The sequence below is a fragment of the Adiantum capillus-veneris genome, chromosome 18 (assembly GCF_014529385.1).
Source record: "Adiantum capillus-veneris isolate H3 chromosome 18, ASM1452938v2, whole genome shotgun sequence".
Taxonomy (NCBI): domain Eukaryota; kingdom Viridiplantae; phylum Streptophyta; class Polypodiopsida; order Polypodiales; family Pteridaceae; genus Adiantum; species Adiantum capillus-veneris.
Genome location: NC_140948.1, coordinates 118,818,624 through 118,837,238, shown reverse-complemented (window position 1 = coordinate 118,837,238; position 18,615 = coordinate 118,818,624). Strand labels below are relative to the sequence as shown.

The window sequence follows — 18,615 nt, the reverse complement described above, 5'->3', positions numbered from 1 at the left end:
CAACCATGCCTAGATAACCACAATTCACCCAAGAGGGGGGTGTATTGTGATGGGCATCTGCAACAAGCTCATCCAAGAAGTGGAGGAACTCTTGATGGATAAGAATCAAGAATTCTAGGTAGGATGTAGATTTGGGGGAGAATATCCATTGTCTATCTATATGCGCCAATTGCAAGGCTAAGGATAAAGAGACGTTCTAGAAATCTCTTCTCAAAAAAGAAGCCCCCACCATCCTATTGGGAGACTAAGATTGTAAGGAAGACAAATTCAAGCTGAAAAGAGAGCTTGGGACCAAGTGATGGACAAGAAAGTATTGGCACTCAGGGGGAGTATAATTACAGCCCTGGGGACTTGGCAAGGAAAGCCAACAGACTAGACAGGTGCTATGTTTCAACAAGCATAGGGCAAAGATTTCTCAGACACCAAGCTAAAGTGGAAATCTCTACTCGCCTCGCTAACCATTATCCTCTTATTATCAAGGTAGACTAGGACTCACAAGTCAAAAGCCAATAGTTGGACAATGATCCCCAAATGTTGAAACTCCCTAAAGAGCATAGCTCATATCTAGAAGGGTAACTTCTCAGCACACAACTCCTACTAAACTTCTTAGCCAACACAAATCCTACTAAAAATTTGGCCTATAGCTTTAAAGAAAGACAGGCCTGCTTTATTTCCATCAAAAAACAAGTCAAGTTTATCAGGAAGAAGAGAAGAAGAGCAAACTAGGATAGCACATGAAACCAAAAGAATGACACAAGTCTTCGGGTTTCAAGATAACGTCTGGCAACCACTATAAGTGCAGGAGTTCACTTCACCCAATAAGCGTTCTAGGTAAAACTTTTACACATAAAGACAAAAATAATTGAACACGTACAGAGAGAACAAAATCACGATCAAACTTTTGAAGAGTAACTAAATCACTAATGACCAAAAATACATTGGATCCTCAATCTTGACCACAAAACTCATAATGCCCTCCTCAATGGCCTTAAGTAGGCAAGAGTGAATTGAAGAAGATACATTTAGTGCCTCTAGAAAAAAGGACTATAAGGGAATCGGAAGGAAGAATAGAGCAATCTACACTAACTATATGTCCTAAAGATCCCTCTACCTAAGAAGAGAAGCCGGCATTACTACAAGGGCAATCTTTTCTGAGAATTACTAATTTATCAGTAATAAGTTTAAGGATTTATTGAGCACAAATTATGAAATCATGGTTGAAACACGACTTTAAATATTGTAGAACTAAATATTGCTAAGATACTCCATATATTGTTGACAGCCCATGACTAAATGTCTTGAGTGGCCAAAGGGTCCCATAGGCAAAGATTCTGAAGACTCGTCTTTTGAGGTCATAGGTCCATAACTCGTCATCTCGTTGGGATTTTCAATTTAGATTAGAAACATAGGTTTCCATCACATTAAAAGTGGTGTAAACAAAATTAGAGCATATGAGGAATTGTAAATTAGACATTGTGAAATGTGTGTGTCTACGTGTGCAATGTGCGAGCATGTATATGCATATGTGCATGTATATGTACACACACATATGATAAGTGAGTCAAAATGAAAAAATTAAGTAAATATCAAAATATTATCTATATATGTATGTAATTGAGATATTAACCTTACATATTTTTATGTGTATCTGTGCGTGCATGCATGCACACTTGTGTCTGAAATTGAGATATTAAGCTTACATAATTTATGTGTATGTGTGACACATGCATATGAAAGTGTGAATCTTTTTTTTTTCCAATTCTGAAAGAAAAGCTACACACCCCCCCCCTTTTTAGCATTTACAAACCTCCACAGTATAAAGAGCGGATTTTGAACTCACAACCCCTTGTGAGGAAGTGTAAGTTGGAACCATTTCTTTGATCACACAAACATGTATATAGGAATAAGTATGCATGAGCATACAAATCTGTTTCAATTTTCAATTTAGTATAATGGGGACAAGATGTTGGATCACAATATGTTTTCAAAAGATAGCAGGGTGAAATGACACACACAATGCTATTTTAATTTCAAATTTGCATGATATCCTTCGTCCGATAAAGACCCTCTTTTGACATTTTCTTTCCACTCCATGTACACAAGAAGTTTTGGACAATTTCCCTTGTGTTTCCCTGATAGTGCTCAACATGATGAGCTTCTTCAGAACGAGCACCACATACTTAGCTAGGTGTGGCAAGGGTCGGGGATGCCCCCCCACCCCCCGGTGGGTCCCCCACTGTACCTAGCTAGGTATGCAACTCCCCTAGCCTGCAAAAGCTCATAATCTCGTAAGTGGAAATTGTGTAAAACTTGTTGTGACAATCATTTTGACATTTTGTCACCATGTTGGGTTCCCCAGTACCTACCCTAGTAGTTTCAAAAAGATACATGCTCAGCATCAAGTGCAAAACCTATGCTAATGCAACCATGAGGTAAATCTTCCCACAAAAAGGTGACAAGGAATTAGATGACACAATACTGAAGGAAAACCCTCCCCCCAGGATTGAGCCCTTACCTCTAAATATCTTCCATATCTTTGCTACCAGCTTTTCCTGATAGGTACATAACCTCCTGGAGGCCTATCAAGAATGCAAACTTCACCACTGACATCATGCTGAAGGCTTACATAGTGGCTCAAGTTTGCTCCGAAGCCACCAATTAAGCACTCACTCATGCCTGCTTTCTCAAAATATTTCATCTGCAGACCCCATTCCTGCATCTCCGTCAAATACAGCATGCCAACCTTGTGAAGCTGCTCTTCCCTTTCACCAGTATCTGCAGCAGCTGTTTTGCTTAAGCATACCATGATCACCTTGAAATTGTCTCCATGTTTTATGGCTGTGGGTGCCCCTCCCAAGAGCACCATCTGAATTGGGAAAGACACAACCAAGTCTGTTAGACTGTTTAAGTCATGTGTTTGGGCGAGATCAATGGGAATGTGGAAGGAACCACCATGGCTGCTACCAGTTTGCCAGTTGAAGAAAAAGTTTAAGTTCAAGGTTGATTGGTTTGTTTTGGTTGGATATAGGTCTAGTGGAATGAAGCAGCATGACTCCAGAGATATGTTTTGTGGGAGCAAGGAATTCGATGCTGGGAAGGCAACTTCTGATTCAGAAGGGATGGTGTTGTCAATGTTCAGCATTGGGACAACAATAAAATGAGTTGGCTGTTCAGCATCCGTGACATTAGGATGTGATTGCCTGTACTTTGCTGTTGTTGTTCGAGACATTTCTCTGATTGCAGCTGGTAATGCAGTGATGGCAAGAAGATGGCCTGATACAACCTTGGCCAAAAGCTTAATTGAACCATCCGCACACACTTGCTGCCTTTCCATGGCCACTTCCAATTGTTGTTCTTGTAATTCAGGAAGCACATGGGTGGACCAGAAACTATGGCGAGATGAATTTGCAAAATCAGGTGCCCAAGACATCCCTATGGTGCAACAATCCACCACATCCATACCACATAACTCAACCAGCATCTCTAGACTGCAAACCTTGGCCAACTCTACAATCTGCATTGCCAATCCTTTCCCCGTCCTCAGCTGTGATAGCTCTACATGAAAAAGCCCCAAAATGGACGACACACGATCTTCCTCCCTCGAACAATGCCGATTCCCAACCTCCTCAATCACCTCTAGTGGTGTCAAACCCTTCCTTGACAATGAGCGGTAGAGCTTGCAGAGTGGTCGCAGAGCTGCATTGCGTTCATCTTCCCATGGGGGTGGTCGATAAGCTGGATAGCGCTCATCTGGCACAGTGGCATTGGATCTCTTGTAGCAATGGCTCTGCATAACCCCAAGATAAGCCTCTCTGTCCACGAAGTATATAGGTGGAGGCTGACCCAAAAGGTTGAGAGAGGGGCCTTGCGAATCAGCGGCAGGGAGTGGCATTCTGCACACCTGGAGCGCATTCTCAAAATCTCATCAGTGTCTTGATCAATCCTTTCTGGGCCCACTGTCATCCACTTCTGTTTCTCGGGCTTCTCTTCATTGCGAGTTCCTCTGTCATTCATGAGTTCTTCCTCATGCACATAACTAGACCCCTGCAGCCATTTCCCCTTCTCAAGCTCAAAGCCTTGAGAAATCCAAACTGGAGCATTAAGCTCCACCCACTGTATCTTCCTGTAGCATCTACACAGACGATCCTTCTTAATGAGCTGGTTTATGAACCCTGCAAATTCTTCATCCAAACCCTCCACAATAAAACTTAACCTCTTTGGAAGCAAAAACTCCTGATACGTCCACACCCTTGTGAACCACCGAGGGAGTGAAACCTCCGCTTGCACTGGCTTGCCCAACAGTTGGTAACCCTCACCCACACCATGTGTCAGAACATGACAGCCTTTGCTCTGGCTGTAATACGATGCCATATTTGCAATCTCTTTGCCCTTCTCATCTTCATCTGTTTGGTTGATACACAAGGCATCGAACCAAATCTGTTCGACTTCATCCATAGCCAACAGCCGGAAGAATTCTATGAGCTGCTGGTAGCAGGGATCACGACTGAAATTGGCCTGCTCAAAAGCCTGGTTGTAAGCATCTGTGCCATTATCTTCCTTCTCCTGATTGCAGCGAGCTGCAGATAGCTGAGCGCCGATCTGCTTCCCAATCTGTTCGGACAGGCTTCGCACACTGAGACTCCAAGTGTGAGATATAACATGAAAGTCCCATTCCTCTGCAGCTTTGAAACAGATGCTACCTCTGTCCCTTTTGCTTATGGTCACACTCAAATCGATCAGCCGTATCGGTTTACCCACTGTGCCTGAATTAGTGCGAATGAAAAGTAAATCCATTTCAGAGTGCAATTTTATCCTACGTGCAGTTGTAGTTATAACCATGGGTCTACATTGCAACCCTCAAGACTCTTATAAGAGGCTGCCAACATAATGCCAAGAAGGCAGGTGCAGCTGCTTGTGAAACTTGTTATCGTAGAGGGTCAAGGCTAGAATTTTAAGGTCGCAGACTGCAGTATCCTTCCAAAGACTTAAGACATAGCACCTCCATTGGTGACTGTGTAAGGGGTGGCAACCAGTAGTGATTGCGTTTTCTTTTGTTTAGATTATAAAATTTGTCGAGTTAACCCAAGGTGCTACATAACCTCTCTGCATGGAACCCTAGCGATGGCATAGCAATGGCATAAGCCTCAAAACGCCCTCGCAGTTCTCGCCAAGCATCAAGTCACCCCCCTACGACCGTCACGGTGAGATGACCACCCAGGCCATCCCATCCACTACCGGACATGATAACAGGTCGCCCAATATTTGGGCATCGGAGGTGCTGCCACATCAATCACTCATTCAAAACAACTCGCCTGCGTATCTACATGCAGGCGGCCTAACTGCGCTGCCTCAAGTTCACTTTGCCAACCATCGCGCTGCAGAAGGCCATTTTCAAGAGCACTCACTGCCTGCTGACAGTGGGGAAAGACTAGAAGCAGCCAGAGAAGTACCCCATGGAGATGGCTTTTTCACGCAGTCATCCTCTTCCTTCGCACCAGCAGGGGTACCTATTGGGGCTACTGAAAGCCCTGCCGCTGCAGCCCCCCCTCACTCTTCCCACTTCGATCAACAGCCTCAAGGCGGAGGCTCTGCTTCAACAGACAATCCGCAGGATGCAGGAGGCGAACCTGTTGTTGTACTCCCTGCTATTCAAATCCGTAGAACCCAACTTGACTTAGAAAACAGAGCTTTGATTGGTCTTCTCGCTGGCCCACGACCACCTGCGGATGTCCTAAGGGGGTGGATAAAGAATCAATGGGGAGTACTAGGGGTGGAGGTTGAAACCATACAAGCTCTCCCAAAAAATCAGTATGTGTTCGTCTTTAGAAAAGCTGAGATGGCCTTTCGTATTCTCAGCTCAAGACAATGGCTGCTGAAGACCACTCCTTTGTGCTTGTTCAAATGGAACAAGAACTATAATGCAAAAATGGATGCCCTCTCTCATTTCCCTGTGCGGGTTGAGTTTCCGAATCTGCCGCTACACTTTCATAACCATTTGAGAGTGATAGGGTCTTAGTTGGGTAAGGTCTAGGGAGGGAGACCAAGAGGGGACTACATTCCCTCTTGGCACCCGCAAGCGTTGATTGAAATGGATATATCGCAGGACCCTGCCTCAGGCTATGGTCATAGCACTCGACGATGATGAGTTTTTCGAGCAGCCTCTCAGTTACAAGTATCTCCCTAAGGCCTGCTTCCACTGCGGCACCAAGGGGCATTTTGTGAGAGACTGCCCCAACAAAAGCCCTAAGCCAGAACATACGAAAGAGTCCAACGACTCTCCATCCCCCGAAATCTAATACATCCCCGACCAACTCTGCTCAACAGGCCACCAGGAATGACAGGCCCAACCAAGAGAGACACATGGCAGAAAAACCCAAGATGAGAACCCCCAATCGGTTCGCTTTGTTAGCCTCTCTCCCGGGATGGGAAGATTCAGAAGTAGCTGAATCATCAGGCCCGGACTCAGAAAAGGAGGAGGACACTATCTCTCGGTTAGAATCACAGGTCAACAAGGCAGACAATGATAAGCTCATTGACCCTAATAAAGCTTCCACTTCAGCTGAAAGGAACAAAGAGAATGTTGCCCCTATGCAGGGCAGCAATGCAGAAGCGGGTCCCAGCCCCATGGATGTGCATAAGGATAATAAGAGAGGCCATAACTCTGTAGTACAGACTTCTCCAAGATCCCAGAACAAGAACCGCAAAGACCGCCGTAGCCACAGATGAAGATTCTGTCCTGGAACATCAAGGGATTATCCGACCCCTCTAAAGCTCGGAAAATTAAGTCTTGGTTAGTCAACTATCCGGTTGATGTGATATCTCTTCAGGAAGTAAAGACCAATGGAGAGAAACTCTCTCAGAGACTCTCAACAGTCTACAAGGACCATGTGTGGCACTGTTCCTCACATGCAAGAGGCTCAGGGGGTACAGCACTTGGTACTCCTACCCACCGGAACATCTCAAGAGTTTCAGCAGGGGAGTTCTGGGTAGCAGTCAAGGTTGAAGCCCCCACCAACTGTGTCCTAGTGTCAGTGTATGCAGGAGGGTCTGTCAGGAACCGGACTGAACTTTGGCAGGAGCTTCAAACCCTAGTAGGCCCAGTCATCCTATTCGGAGATTTTAATATGGTAGAAAGTTTGGAGGATAGATTTCAGCAGAAGGGAACAACCGTCTCTGGTGCCGAACTTAAAGAGTGGGAAGCTGTAAAGGCTCAATTGGACCTGTGGGACATAGGAAATCTGGGTGACTTCACGTGGCAAAACTACTCAAAGGGGGATAATGCCAGAAAAGCCCGCCTCGACAGATGCAATATTAGTATGGGAGTTGCCAAACTCTATAATAGAGTCAAGGCCAAACCTCGACTCACATCTTGTGCTTCAGACCATTACCCTCTTGTTATCACTCTGGATGATAAACACACCAAGGTCAGAAACCATTGGTTTCATACAGATTCCTCCCTATTCCAACTTGAAGAAGTTCAGGATAATGTTAGAGCCATTTGGGCTCAGTCCTTCTCTAGGGGATGCTCTCCAGCTAAAGCATGGTCAAAAGCAGTTGCAGACACTCAGAAGGCCCTAATCATGTTCAGAAAGAGTCATTGAAATAAGGCAAAGAAGGAAGAATCAGATTTATAATGAGCTCATCGAGTTGGAAGCTTCTTCCAATGGGCAAGCAGCCACTCAGGATCAGACTTGTACGCTTAGACATCAGTTAAGATTGGAGGAGGATCTCACCCTTCTCCACACGGCTGCCTTTTTCAGAGAATGGTGGGCAGCAGGACAGATTGATAAGCCCACCAAAGCTATGTTCAAAAGCCTCAGGAAGAAGCATCAAAGGGACACTATTCCTCTGTTAACTGGTGAGGCGGGCTGGGCTACGTCACAAGATCATAATCTCAAATTAGTTCACGAACATTTCTCTAAACTGTTTAGTCCGGTTGAAACAGTTGACCAGTCTGTTCTTCATGCAAGAACCCACATAAGGAGTTGTCGTAAACAGGTTATTCCCCCTCATATAGCCAAACAACTGGATGATTCTCTCACTGTTCATGAATTCAGAAAAGCTATTTTCCTCTCAAAATCAATAAAACCCCCTGCATTGATGGATTGCCCGCGGAATTTTATCAGACGTTCAAAGACACATTAGCCCCGATATTGCTGCTATTTTGGGAGGAGGCAATCCAATTCTCTGCCCTGCCTACCTCATTTAATACAGGTATCATCAAGCTTCAGGCCCTAAGGACCTGTTGGCCAATTGGAGACCCCTAACCATGTTAACATCGGCTTACAAAGTGTTTGCCAAAGCCTTAGCCATCAGAATCACCCCTGCTTTGACTGAATGGTTGTGCGTTGAACAAAAAGGATTTATAAAGGGAAGAAGAATAATGGAAGTTGTTATCTCCATGTGGGAGGGAATTGAGTATGTTGAATCTTCTCAGCAAGACTTTATTTTTGTAAAGGTAGATTTCGACAAGGCTTATGATAGATTGGAATGGTCATTTATTGGAAAGCTTGACCATGATGGGGTTTGGCCCCAATCTTGTAAGGTTTGTCCTCACTCTACTAGGTAATGAGTGCAGGTTTGGAGCGAGCTTTGCAAGTGAGCTGTGGAACGAGCTTTTGGGTTTTCTCGTGCCACGGGCTGGTCTACCCTAAAAAATCTCACCTTCAAAGCTCTCTTCCGACAGGAAAAAGCTCACTCTTGAAGCTTTCCATCCAATCAAGAAAGCTCACTTAAAAAGATTTTAAGATCTTTTGCAAGATCGCTCCCTACTTCAATATGGCAGAGGTACCAACTTGTGTGTCCTTATTTTTTTGCCATGAAGGAAAGTAGGTCCTCCTTCCATCCTATCACCGTGTCTTTGTTTACTTGAAGGGCGCAATCTGCTATACCTTTGTTTGACATGTGAAGAGGAAGCTTTTATGTGTGTATGTGTGTATGTGAATTGCATTTAAAAAACTAGGTATAAATAAGTAGGCTCAAAAAAATTTGTAGTATGAATGTGAGAAGCTCTCAAAATGCTTTTGTCGTCTCAAGCGAAATACAAATTTGCATTGAAATGTTTTTAAAAAAAACTTGGATGTTGCATGCTCTTCCAATTGTCATGCCCTAAAAAGGTACTCATATGTCACCACTATTTAATCATCCTTAACTCTTGTGGCATCAAGACACAACAAAGGAAAGATACCGCAAGTGGTGGACTCAAGTTTTGAAGTGATACCTTACCCATTTTTGATTTCTTAGAATTAAACTTGAGAGCATCATTCTTCCTAAGTTTTTCACATGCTTGGAGTCTTACTAAGTCGTCTCAAGAAAATAACTATTTTGCACTAGTTTGTAAAATCCAGCTAATGTGCATGTTGCTTGGTCTTTCAATTGACTAGCCTAAGACGTAGTCATGTATTACCACTAATTAATAATCTTTAACTCTTGTGGCACCAAAACACCAACGATAGTAGTTAAGTTAGATAGTTTGAAGATTCACCACCAACAATCCAAGGTCATTGAACAACTCAAGATTTAAAACTATAAGGGTTGCACTGATGAAAAACAATCAACATAAACCGAACAACAAAAACAGGCCAATTCTAAGATCTTAGCAATAATATTTTCATCAATTTCTCAACACATGAGTGAGGAGTACTAACACAATTACAAAAATCAATAAAGTCACAATTTACTCTCAGTGGAGATCTCTAATGAGGAGTCTGATTGAAAGACATGAAATTTCCACAATCCTTGTGCTGCTCGATCTGCAAAGTCTCTACATGTACACATGGGGTTTCTGGTCAAGTGCATTTCATACACCTCATCACGTACAAGTGAACTCGACCTTCTCACAACTCTTCATCTAAGCATCATATGATTATATACATATGGGGTGACTTATGATCGCTTTCACTTAGTGTTTTGCCAAAGAGAAGCTCACTCTAGCATGCATAAAGCTTGAGAGCTTTGCATTGAGCATAACTCACAAAGGCTTTTGCACACAAAGGTTAAGCTTGGCACAAGGCAATTGGAGTTAGGTATTTTTCATTCCAGTAATACCCTATTGTTATAGGTGATTGGAGGTGATTATGATTGCATATTTGAGCTTAATTGCAAGATATGTCTTGAGAAGTAAGGTGAAAGAGGGTGGGAGCTAAACTTTGATCTAGTAGGTCAGTAAAATTAGTAAATAAAAAGGGTATCTAGAGATGATCCATATAGAAATTTATAAATGGTGGATAATGAGGGTAGAAATCTCAACGAGATAGAATTATTTTTTGGTCCATTCTATAAAAAATGGTTATTTGGTTCCTCCATTGTTTGCATGTCAAGACTCCCTTACCTTTTCCTCATACATTTAAGTAGATATGCTTTTGCTTTGGATTAGACTCTTCCCAAATTTGTTAGGTGTTATTTTTTTTTTTCATACTATTTATAATGGCAATCATAGCTAGAAGTGCATTTAAATAAATAGGATAGTAAAAAACATACCTTTATTGAATTAAAATAACTATAAAAACTGACACTTATTAATGGTGCCCACTTAGGGTTAGGATTTGTGGGCAAGTACACTTTTTAAGAGTACGTATGCATGTCCAATTTGATTTTGTTTTGGCCTATACTTAGACCAAAAAACAATGTTGATAGGAATTGAAACCTAAAGCAAACACAACATATAATGCAAACAACAACACATAAATATTTGCAAGCACCACACACATAAATTGGGAATAATAATGGGACCATCTAGTTTTGTGGACCACAAATTGAGGCACTTGGGAAGGGGGGGCGGAGAGAGAGAGAGAGAGAGAGAGAGAGAGAGAGAGAGAGAGAGTATACATGACTTTGCGGTGATCAAACTTTTAATAAAAACTCTTTGAAAACTTCAACTACACAAGAAAGAGAGCATAATTATGACTTAATCAAACTAATCACTTGAACTTGAAAATCACAAGCTTTGACTTGGCCATTGCATAGATGGGCTCCTTAGATCAAACCACAGCATGCATAGAACCAATTTATCATAATGCTTGCAAGAACTCATCAAAACCCTTAACCACAACTAAAACTTACACTCAAGAGAACCATGACATGCACTACCTCAGTGCTAGGGGAGTTTTCTTCACCTTGCCACCGTCTTTTTGCAACTTACTAAGGGCTATGGACTTTACCTTGCCACCTCGTACACCTCATCACGTACAAGCGAACTCGAAGTCCCCACCATAAACCTCTCATGCTGTTTTTCTTTGATTACAACATGCTCCTCAATCTTAGCCTCCATAGATATTGCAGAGTCAATTCTTTTGGCTGCAGCGGCGGAGACACCTGGACGATACCGCATGTTTGTCAGCTCATTCGCTAGCCTCTTTTGAATCTTTAATCCTCCTTCCTCTAACATCTTCATTTCGTCCAGAGTCAAATTTGTTCCTTTTTCCACAGGCCATGTGTTTGGCACTCGCCCTGGACAATGGGTTATTGTGTTGCAAATTTGCCACGTGTGATCCACACCGTCGTTGCAAAACCACATGTGCTGGGCTTTTGATCCACGACCTTTCCCTCCCTCATTTCCATTGTCCCAAGTTCTAATGCCCCAAAATGATGGTGCTACTACACCCATTCCAGTGTTTCTAATATTCTTTTTGCATTTTCCTGTTTGACCACCCAACCATCCTTGACATTGTACTCTGCTACCTCTAGGGACTCTTCGAATTGCCCACATTGTTTTGTGAATATCAGATTCTTCAGCAATCATATCTTCATTTTTATCGTCTTCCATGATTGTTGGTGTTGCTTGAGACGTATTTCTTCCCCTCCTTGGTAAATTCTGAGTGACATACTCTGGTCTATGGGAAGCATTTTCCTCCTCTTGTGTCACAGTACTAGTCGTTCTTCGCTTTCGTGTTACTGTGATATTATCCCCTTCCACATGAGGCCGTTGGTAAATTGGGGTTCCCCCAATCGCCTCATCTACCTCTCGAGAAAGTGTTGCAGCAGCTGGAGCACGCCCTTGTGACATCCGCCTTGCTAGTTTTTTCTGCAGTAGGTCCAGCCCCATGGTATCTACCTTCCACAAATGCAAGCATCTTCACGCTTTGCAGCAACGAGTTTGATAGATCAGAAACACTTGCATCATACAGACTGAGCATTTGTTTGTTTCCTTCTCCTGCTAGCCAACTTGCATGTTCTGTCTCAGATAAATTTTTTGTCGGAATGAATGTAATGTCTTCTAGATCCTGAAAACATTTCCCATCATTATTGCCATAAAAAAAGTGTTCAAAATTTGACCAACGATAACACGCACACTACATCTACTTACAGCCACTAGAAACTTCCTCCAACATGGATAGAGAACATGCCACCAACTCATCCAACAATCCATTTGGGGAATATTTAGATCCGAAATGTTGCCAGAAGCCCACCAAGCACGGATCCGTCTATACATGGTCATAGCTTCTTCCTCACTCCGAGCACAACGCCACATTTCACAAAGCCTTTTGTGTTCGTCTTGAAAGTTCTTGTTTACAGACTGGTTAGTGTGAATATTTAGGCTTTGTTCCCAATGAAACAAACATGAGCGTTCTCTACCATCCATCACATTTTGCGGTCCTCCGTTGAAAACAGTTCGAACTGCTCTCCAGTTTGCAGCGGCTTCGTCAGCCATGAACCCTCGAAAATCTGCTGGCAAATGTCCATTATCCAGCATCACTGCATTCATCATCTCCCAGAACATGACCTGGGATTTTGTATCCTCTTCTTTCATTTCACATATTGCTATAGTTTCCATCTCTTGGATCCTGCAATACAATATAAGACAAACTCATTTTCAGAAGCAATGACTCGACTGATTGTATTCACACAAACGTACGTTGGATCGTACACATGTGCTGCCATGGTTGTCTAACCGGACACCCTTCTAACATGGTCAAAGCAAACCCAACTCCTACGTAGATCACCGGATCCATCCCGACGCATTCTATTAACTAGCTCAATTCCAGAACCAGGTCCAGTGGTTGACATTTTGAAAACATGACATCTTCTATCTTGGTCAATACTTTGACCAGGAAATAAAATGCCGTGGAAAAAAGGATATCCGCAAGTGCTTTTTAATTTTAGTAGCCATGTTTCAATACCAACACCAATCTTGCTACCACTGGCCTCCTTCATCATTTGTTTGAATCTACATTAAACAAAATGTGTAAGTGCCTAAAAATGAACACGAAATATGTTTATAAATAAACTAGTTACAGGAAAAACCTTTGAATATGCACCAAGGGTCTCATCTCTTCCAAAATTGACAAGAGCTCATTGCTATTTAATTCACCACCATCCTCTCGTATGACAGCTCCCATCACCATTTGTTTAGCAAGATTCAATTGCATCTGTCTTGGTCCTGCTGAGGGTACATTGGAAATAACACGGGACACAAGTTCACGTGTTCTTATAATAGCAAACCTCAGCACTCCTTTGGCCACTTGATGATTGTGTGTACCTTGATGAATGAACAAACGAGTCTTGTTGCTATCTGTTAACACATAATATACATAGCATGGGCAATCCTGTAACATTATCGATGCTTCATCGCAATGGAAGCAAGCGAGAGAACCATTTGCATTGCTTTTCATACCAATTGATGGGATGACATGCAAAAGTTTTCCAATCCATGTTGTCTCATTTGGTACACCACTATGGGCTCTAATGGGACACATGGGGTTATTGCACATCAGATGTCCGCCACATTTACTTCTCCTCACCACAGCAGGAAACTTCATTCTAGTTTGCACCGGCTTCACCCAACATGACCATCATATTTTTGTTCCATCCCCACCATAGTTGAGCCTCCATCACGATCAGGGGGCAATTCGTATACGCAATTTCCATTGTAGTACTGTGGAATCTCATCAACTTGTTCAATAATTTCACAGCTTAAAATAATTCTGCTCAATCTGTGATACTTGTGCTTAGAAAGAAGAATGCACTGCAGAGTGCTTTCTGCACCAGCAAAATCATGTGCAATACTCTCAAAATTCTCCATTTTCTGATCCATTCCATGTTTGCCATGGCAACCAAGGAAGCCAAAGTCCTTTACTATTTCTTCATTGCAACTGTCACTCAAAACATCATATTCAAAGGATGGACGAATTGGTTTTTCATCAAGTGCATCCGAAGAACTTGATGATATATCGATAATAGGCTCTTTGTTCTTTTTCTGAAAAATGTCAGGTGTCATATTACTTGAGGATCCTTTGTTTTGAATGATCAAGAACTTCTTTGCAAAAGTCAAATCAAACACAAAGTGGAAATCCCCCCCTATCATGACACCATCCGTGACACGAGTTTAAATTTCACCCTCAGGAGCAGGCACAAGAGCAAACACCTCAGAGTTGCTTGACCCTCCATGATCTTTTGGGTTGAGCATAGCATATCTCTGTGAACAATCAATAGCAATAGGTTGTGAAGCAGTAGAGCCCAAAAATAAACTCACCATATGAGGAAAATTCATAACACCATACTTGTTGATAAACCAGTGATATTTAGGATAGATTAATGCTCTATTTGTAGACGAATAGGTTGCATCTTAATAGACAACAGGAGGCTTTTTTACCCCTTTCTATCAGCCAGTTTTTACCCCTTTTTTACCCCAGTTTTTATCCTACTCTAGCTCCTTTCTACCCCATACACTATAGTATTGCAGCGCATCCCACTCGTGGCATCTTTGCCCTTTAATAGTAAATAAACTAACTATTGCTAATTGTAGTGGAACTTCCTTTTCATCCACGGCACTAAGCAACTCATCTCAAGTAAGCTACTTGAAGTACGTTAGCATCTTGTTGAAGGTTTCCAAGGGCGATATGCATCCCAGAGTATTGACATACTTTTATTAAATTAACTTGGTGCCATGAAACTTGAATTGGGTTATCACCTTCTTGAAGGTTTTTCAAAATACAATGCACCCAAGAATATTGGTGGATTATGTTTGACATATTTTATTAAATGCAATTGGTTTTCACCTTAATGAGGTTTTGATTTTATAAAATTCAATTGTTTGTCAGCTTGTTGAAGTTTTTCCAGAGCGCTCTGCGACCCAGACTTAAGTTGGAAATGTTACTAAATTAAATGGTTGTTGCGAAAGGTATTCCAGAGCGCAATGCGCCCCAGGCTTAAGTTGGAAATCTTACTAAAGTTCACGAAAATGGAGACTTAATTTGGAAATGTTACTAAATTAAATGGTTATTGCGAAAGGTATTCCAGAGCGCAATGCGCCCCAAGCTTAAGTTGGAAATCTTAGTAAAGTTCACGAAAATGGTTATTGCGTATGGCCTTCTAGAGACAGTGTTCGAGAAAAATCATTTTCACAAACATACAAAAATCTCTCCAAGACAATTCTGAACAGGAAATTTTACAATACTAGCCAGTCTTTTTGCAAAATTACATTGTTTTCCATGTATTTTAAGCTGAATTTTCTCCTTCTTGCCCTCCCTTTAACCGGCTACTTTGATTTTGCAACCGGCTCAAGGCTAAGCTAAGCACACTTTTCCCAAACATTGTCTAGAGCACAATGTGCCCCAGGTAAACTAATTTGGCGCCTCCCTTGTGAACTTTAATATTTCCTTTCATGAAAATTTTTCAAAGCGCTATGCGCCAAAGAATTTCCAGAGCGCAATGCGCCCCAAACATAGTGAGGAAACCTTAATAAATTTTTGAGAATCTTATGAGGTGAGTGCTTTCTTAAGGTGTATTGGGACCTGACCTTAAGAAAGAACTTTTTGAGAATCCATTGTTTTTCCGTTAATGCCAAAGAATTTCCAAAGCGCAATGCACCCCAGACATAGTGAGGAAACCTTAATATTTCACAAAAATGGTTTTTCGTATGCAGCTTTCCAAAGCGCAATGCGCCCCAGCAGCTGGATTACTTCGGCGACTTCTTTGCTAAACGTTTTTCAAAGGGCAATGCACCCCAGCTGGAAGTAATCCAGAGCGCAATGCGCCCCAGCAGTTGGATTACTTCGGCGACTTCTTTGCTAAACGTTTTTCAAAGGGCAATGCGCCCCAACTGGATTACTTCGGAGAATTGCTAAACATTATTCAAAGGGCAGTGTCCAGAGAATTGTTGGATTCATGGAGAATCTAGTTGCTCTCTTAATCCAGCTCCATGCTTCAAATTTCATTGTGTTATCAACAAATTAAAGGATCCCCAGGGCGCTATGTACCCCAGACCAAAGCTGGCCAATCCGACACTTGTAGAGGAGATAAGCAGGGCCTAATCTCTATAAATAGGAAGCCGCCTCGTTGTAAAGTCCAGGAAGATCAACGAGCAGCAACAGCAATTGCAGAGTTCATTAGGTTGAATATCAAACCAGGTCTATTTCTCTTCTCTCTCTATTGATTTCTATGCTTGAAGATGTCCTTTCAAATTAAATATGCACAATAACATTGGCTCTACGAATAGTGGTTTCATTACCTAAAATTCATGAATCTTAATCCCTACATTGTAAACAATCTTTTAGATTAAGCTAGAATCCTGGGGTGCTATGCTCCCCAGATTCAAGTAAAAATTAAGGTTCCTTTTCAGAGAGACCTACAATACATTAGGAACTTCAAAGATGTAGATTCCGTGTTTTTTTCTACAATACATTAGGAACTTCAAAGATGTAGAGAGACTGTTTATCTATATCTATTCGAAATCTATATTTAAATTACTTTCTCATTTTGGCAGACCTCCATAAGACATGTCTCCCACAAAAGCAAATAAAGCTGCTCCCTTGGCAAGGGGTAAAAGAATCGTGGGAAGTCTAGTTAAAATCCTGAACAATGGAGAAGCTATTGGTAGAGGGAAGATTACAAAGGTATCAAATTTGGACGTTCTGCATGGCTCAAAAATGCCTAGTGGATGTTATGGTGTATCTGTGGTTCAAGTTTATGCTGGAAAGGATGCACCTTTGCGTCATCTCAATCCAATGGACCCTCAGGACACCAAAACTTTGCGCTGTGCTGTGAATACCATCGTTGCCTGGCCCAAAGATGAATTGGTGAGAGCCTGAGTTTTGGCTAGTTTAAACTCTCTAGTATATTTTTCATTTTGCTAAGGTCCTCTCTTATTTTAGAAAATTCTCAATGACATTGGACAAGAGGTCGAATCGACAAAGACTTTGATGGATAGGTCATCCCAATTACATCTAGGCACAAAGAGTGAGATGACAGTTTCGGGTACTAGAGTTGAATCTGTTAGTACATATGATCGAAAGCGGAAGAGTAAGAAAGAAAATCTTGCTAAAGAGCACATTCGACATGAATCAATAACATGCACATTTGAGAGAGAAGAATCTGAAGAGGAGCTTCATGATGAAGAGATTGAAGCATACATTGAAGAGGGAGCTAATGCTGGGGGAGAATTTCCCATGAATAAGGACGTTACCCTTCGTCAAGACATGCTTTCAAAGCATCTCACAAAATTAAAAGTAAGTTGTCCTTCATAACTCTAAATGGATCACCACCTTTTCAATTTATCTTGGCACTTATATTGAAATGACCTTGAGCACGATGAGCGAGAACAATTGTTGCCTTGGGTGCCGCTTTGTCGTCTCTTGAAATTGGAAAAGGCAAGGCAGGTTAGTTGGGATCCCAAGAGACTACAGCCTCTCAAAGAGGCATTTTTGACAGAGGGATACTTTGAGCCAAAGGGTTCATTTATTTGTTATGTTGATGCTCCTGGTCATCCAACAGTACTAGTAACTAGCGAGATTACAGAGCAGTGGGATGAGTTGTGGCACCTTGCCAATGAAGATTTTGAGCGTGAAATTTCTGATACATGTTGGAGTGATTTGAGTGGTAAGATGTTCTGTACTTGGGATGGGAATCATCGCCTCGCAGCTTGGATGGGAGTTTTGCAAACATGTAAGTTTCTCTTGTCTTTGCAATTATCAAATCCGGTTGTCAATCAATACATTGTTTCAAAGATACTTACGTGCAGCTCCGGCTTATCAAAATGACGCTTCAATGCATCCTAGAGTTCGAGTAGAGCTTGTGAAGGTGGATGATAAAAATGAGACAGATATGTTGAGCACTGTGATGCGCATCAATAGGCAAGTGTAACCACCATTGATCATTTCTAAGTTTCTTCTAAAATGCATAATTTTATTGACATGTATTTTGTGGTGATTTGTAGGTTGAATGATTCCGGATATGTCACCACTTCTTGCACTGACATGTTGTGGATGGTGCGTGCAATGGGCTTAGCTTCAAAAGACGCCTTGGTTAACAAGATACATTTCACAGTCTACAAATGGATGCAATCAGATATTGAAAAGAAAGTTGGAAAGAAAGCGTGGTATAACGTTCCAGTGGCAGTGATGTCACAATTGCTTAATCCGGTAAGTATACGTTATTATGTAGTCTTCATTCACTCAACGTGTGCATCTCAAAGGTTTGAATGCATTGTAGGACAAGTACGCTATAGCCTTGAAACAACTACAAGCTGAAAAGGACACTATGCTACCTTCAGAGTTTCAACAACGCTACAAGAAAGCTTTTTTTGAGGCAGATGGTCCGAGCAGGAGGAGGACAAAGCAGGCACTCGCTATTGTTGATCCCAATCTAAGCGATGAATGGTGGAGGTAAGAAAGTGTATTG

General features: G+C 42.0%; 1 protein-coding gene across 1 annotated transcript; it reads right to left on the bottom strand.

Annotated features, from left to right (window-relative positions):
• Window positions 1-2,262: 2,262 nt before the first annotated feature.
• LOC147436288 (uncharacterized) lies at window positions 2,263-4,034 on the bottom strand. The gene has a single exon (XM_086489216.1). The coding sequence runs from the start codon at window positions 3,890-3,892 to the stop codon at window positions 2,540-2,542; it is 1,353 nt and encodes a 450-aa protein (XP_086345342.1). The 5' UTR covers window positions 3,893-4,034; the 3' UTR covers window positions 2,263-2,539.
• Between the last annotated feature and the right edge of the window lie 14,581 nt (window positions 4,035-18,615).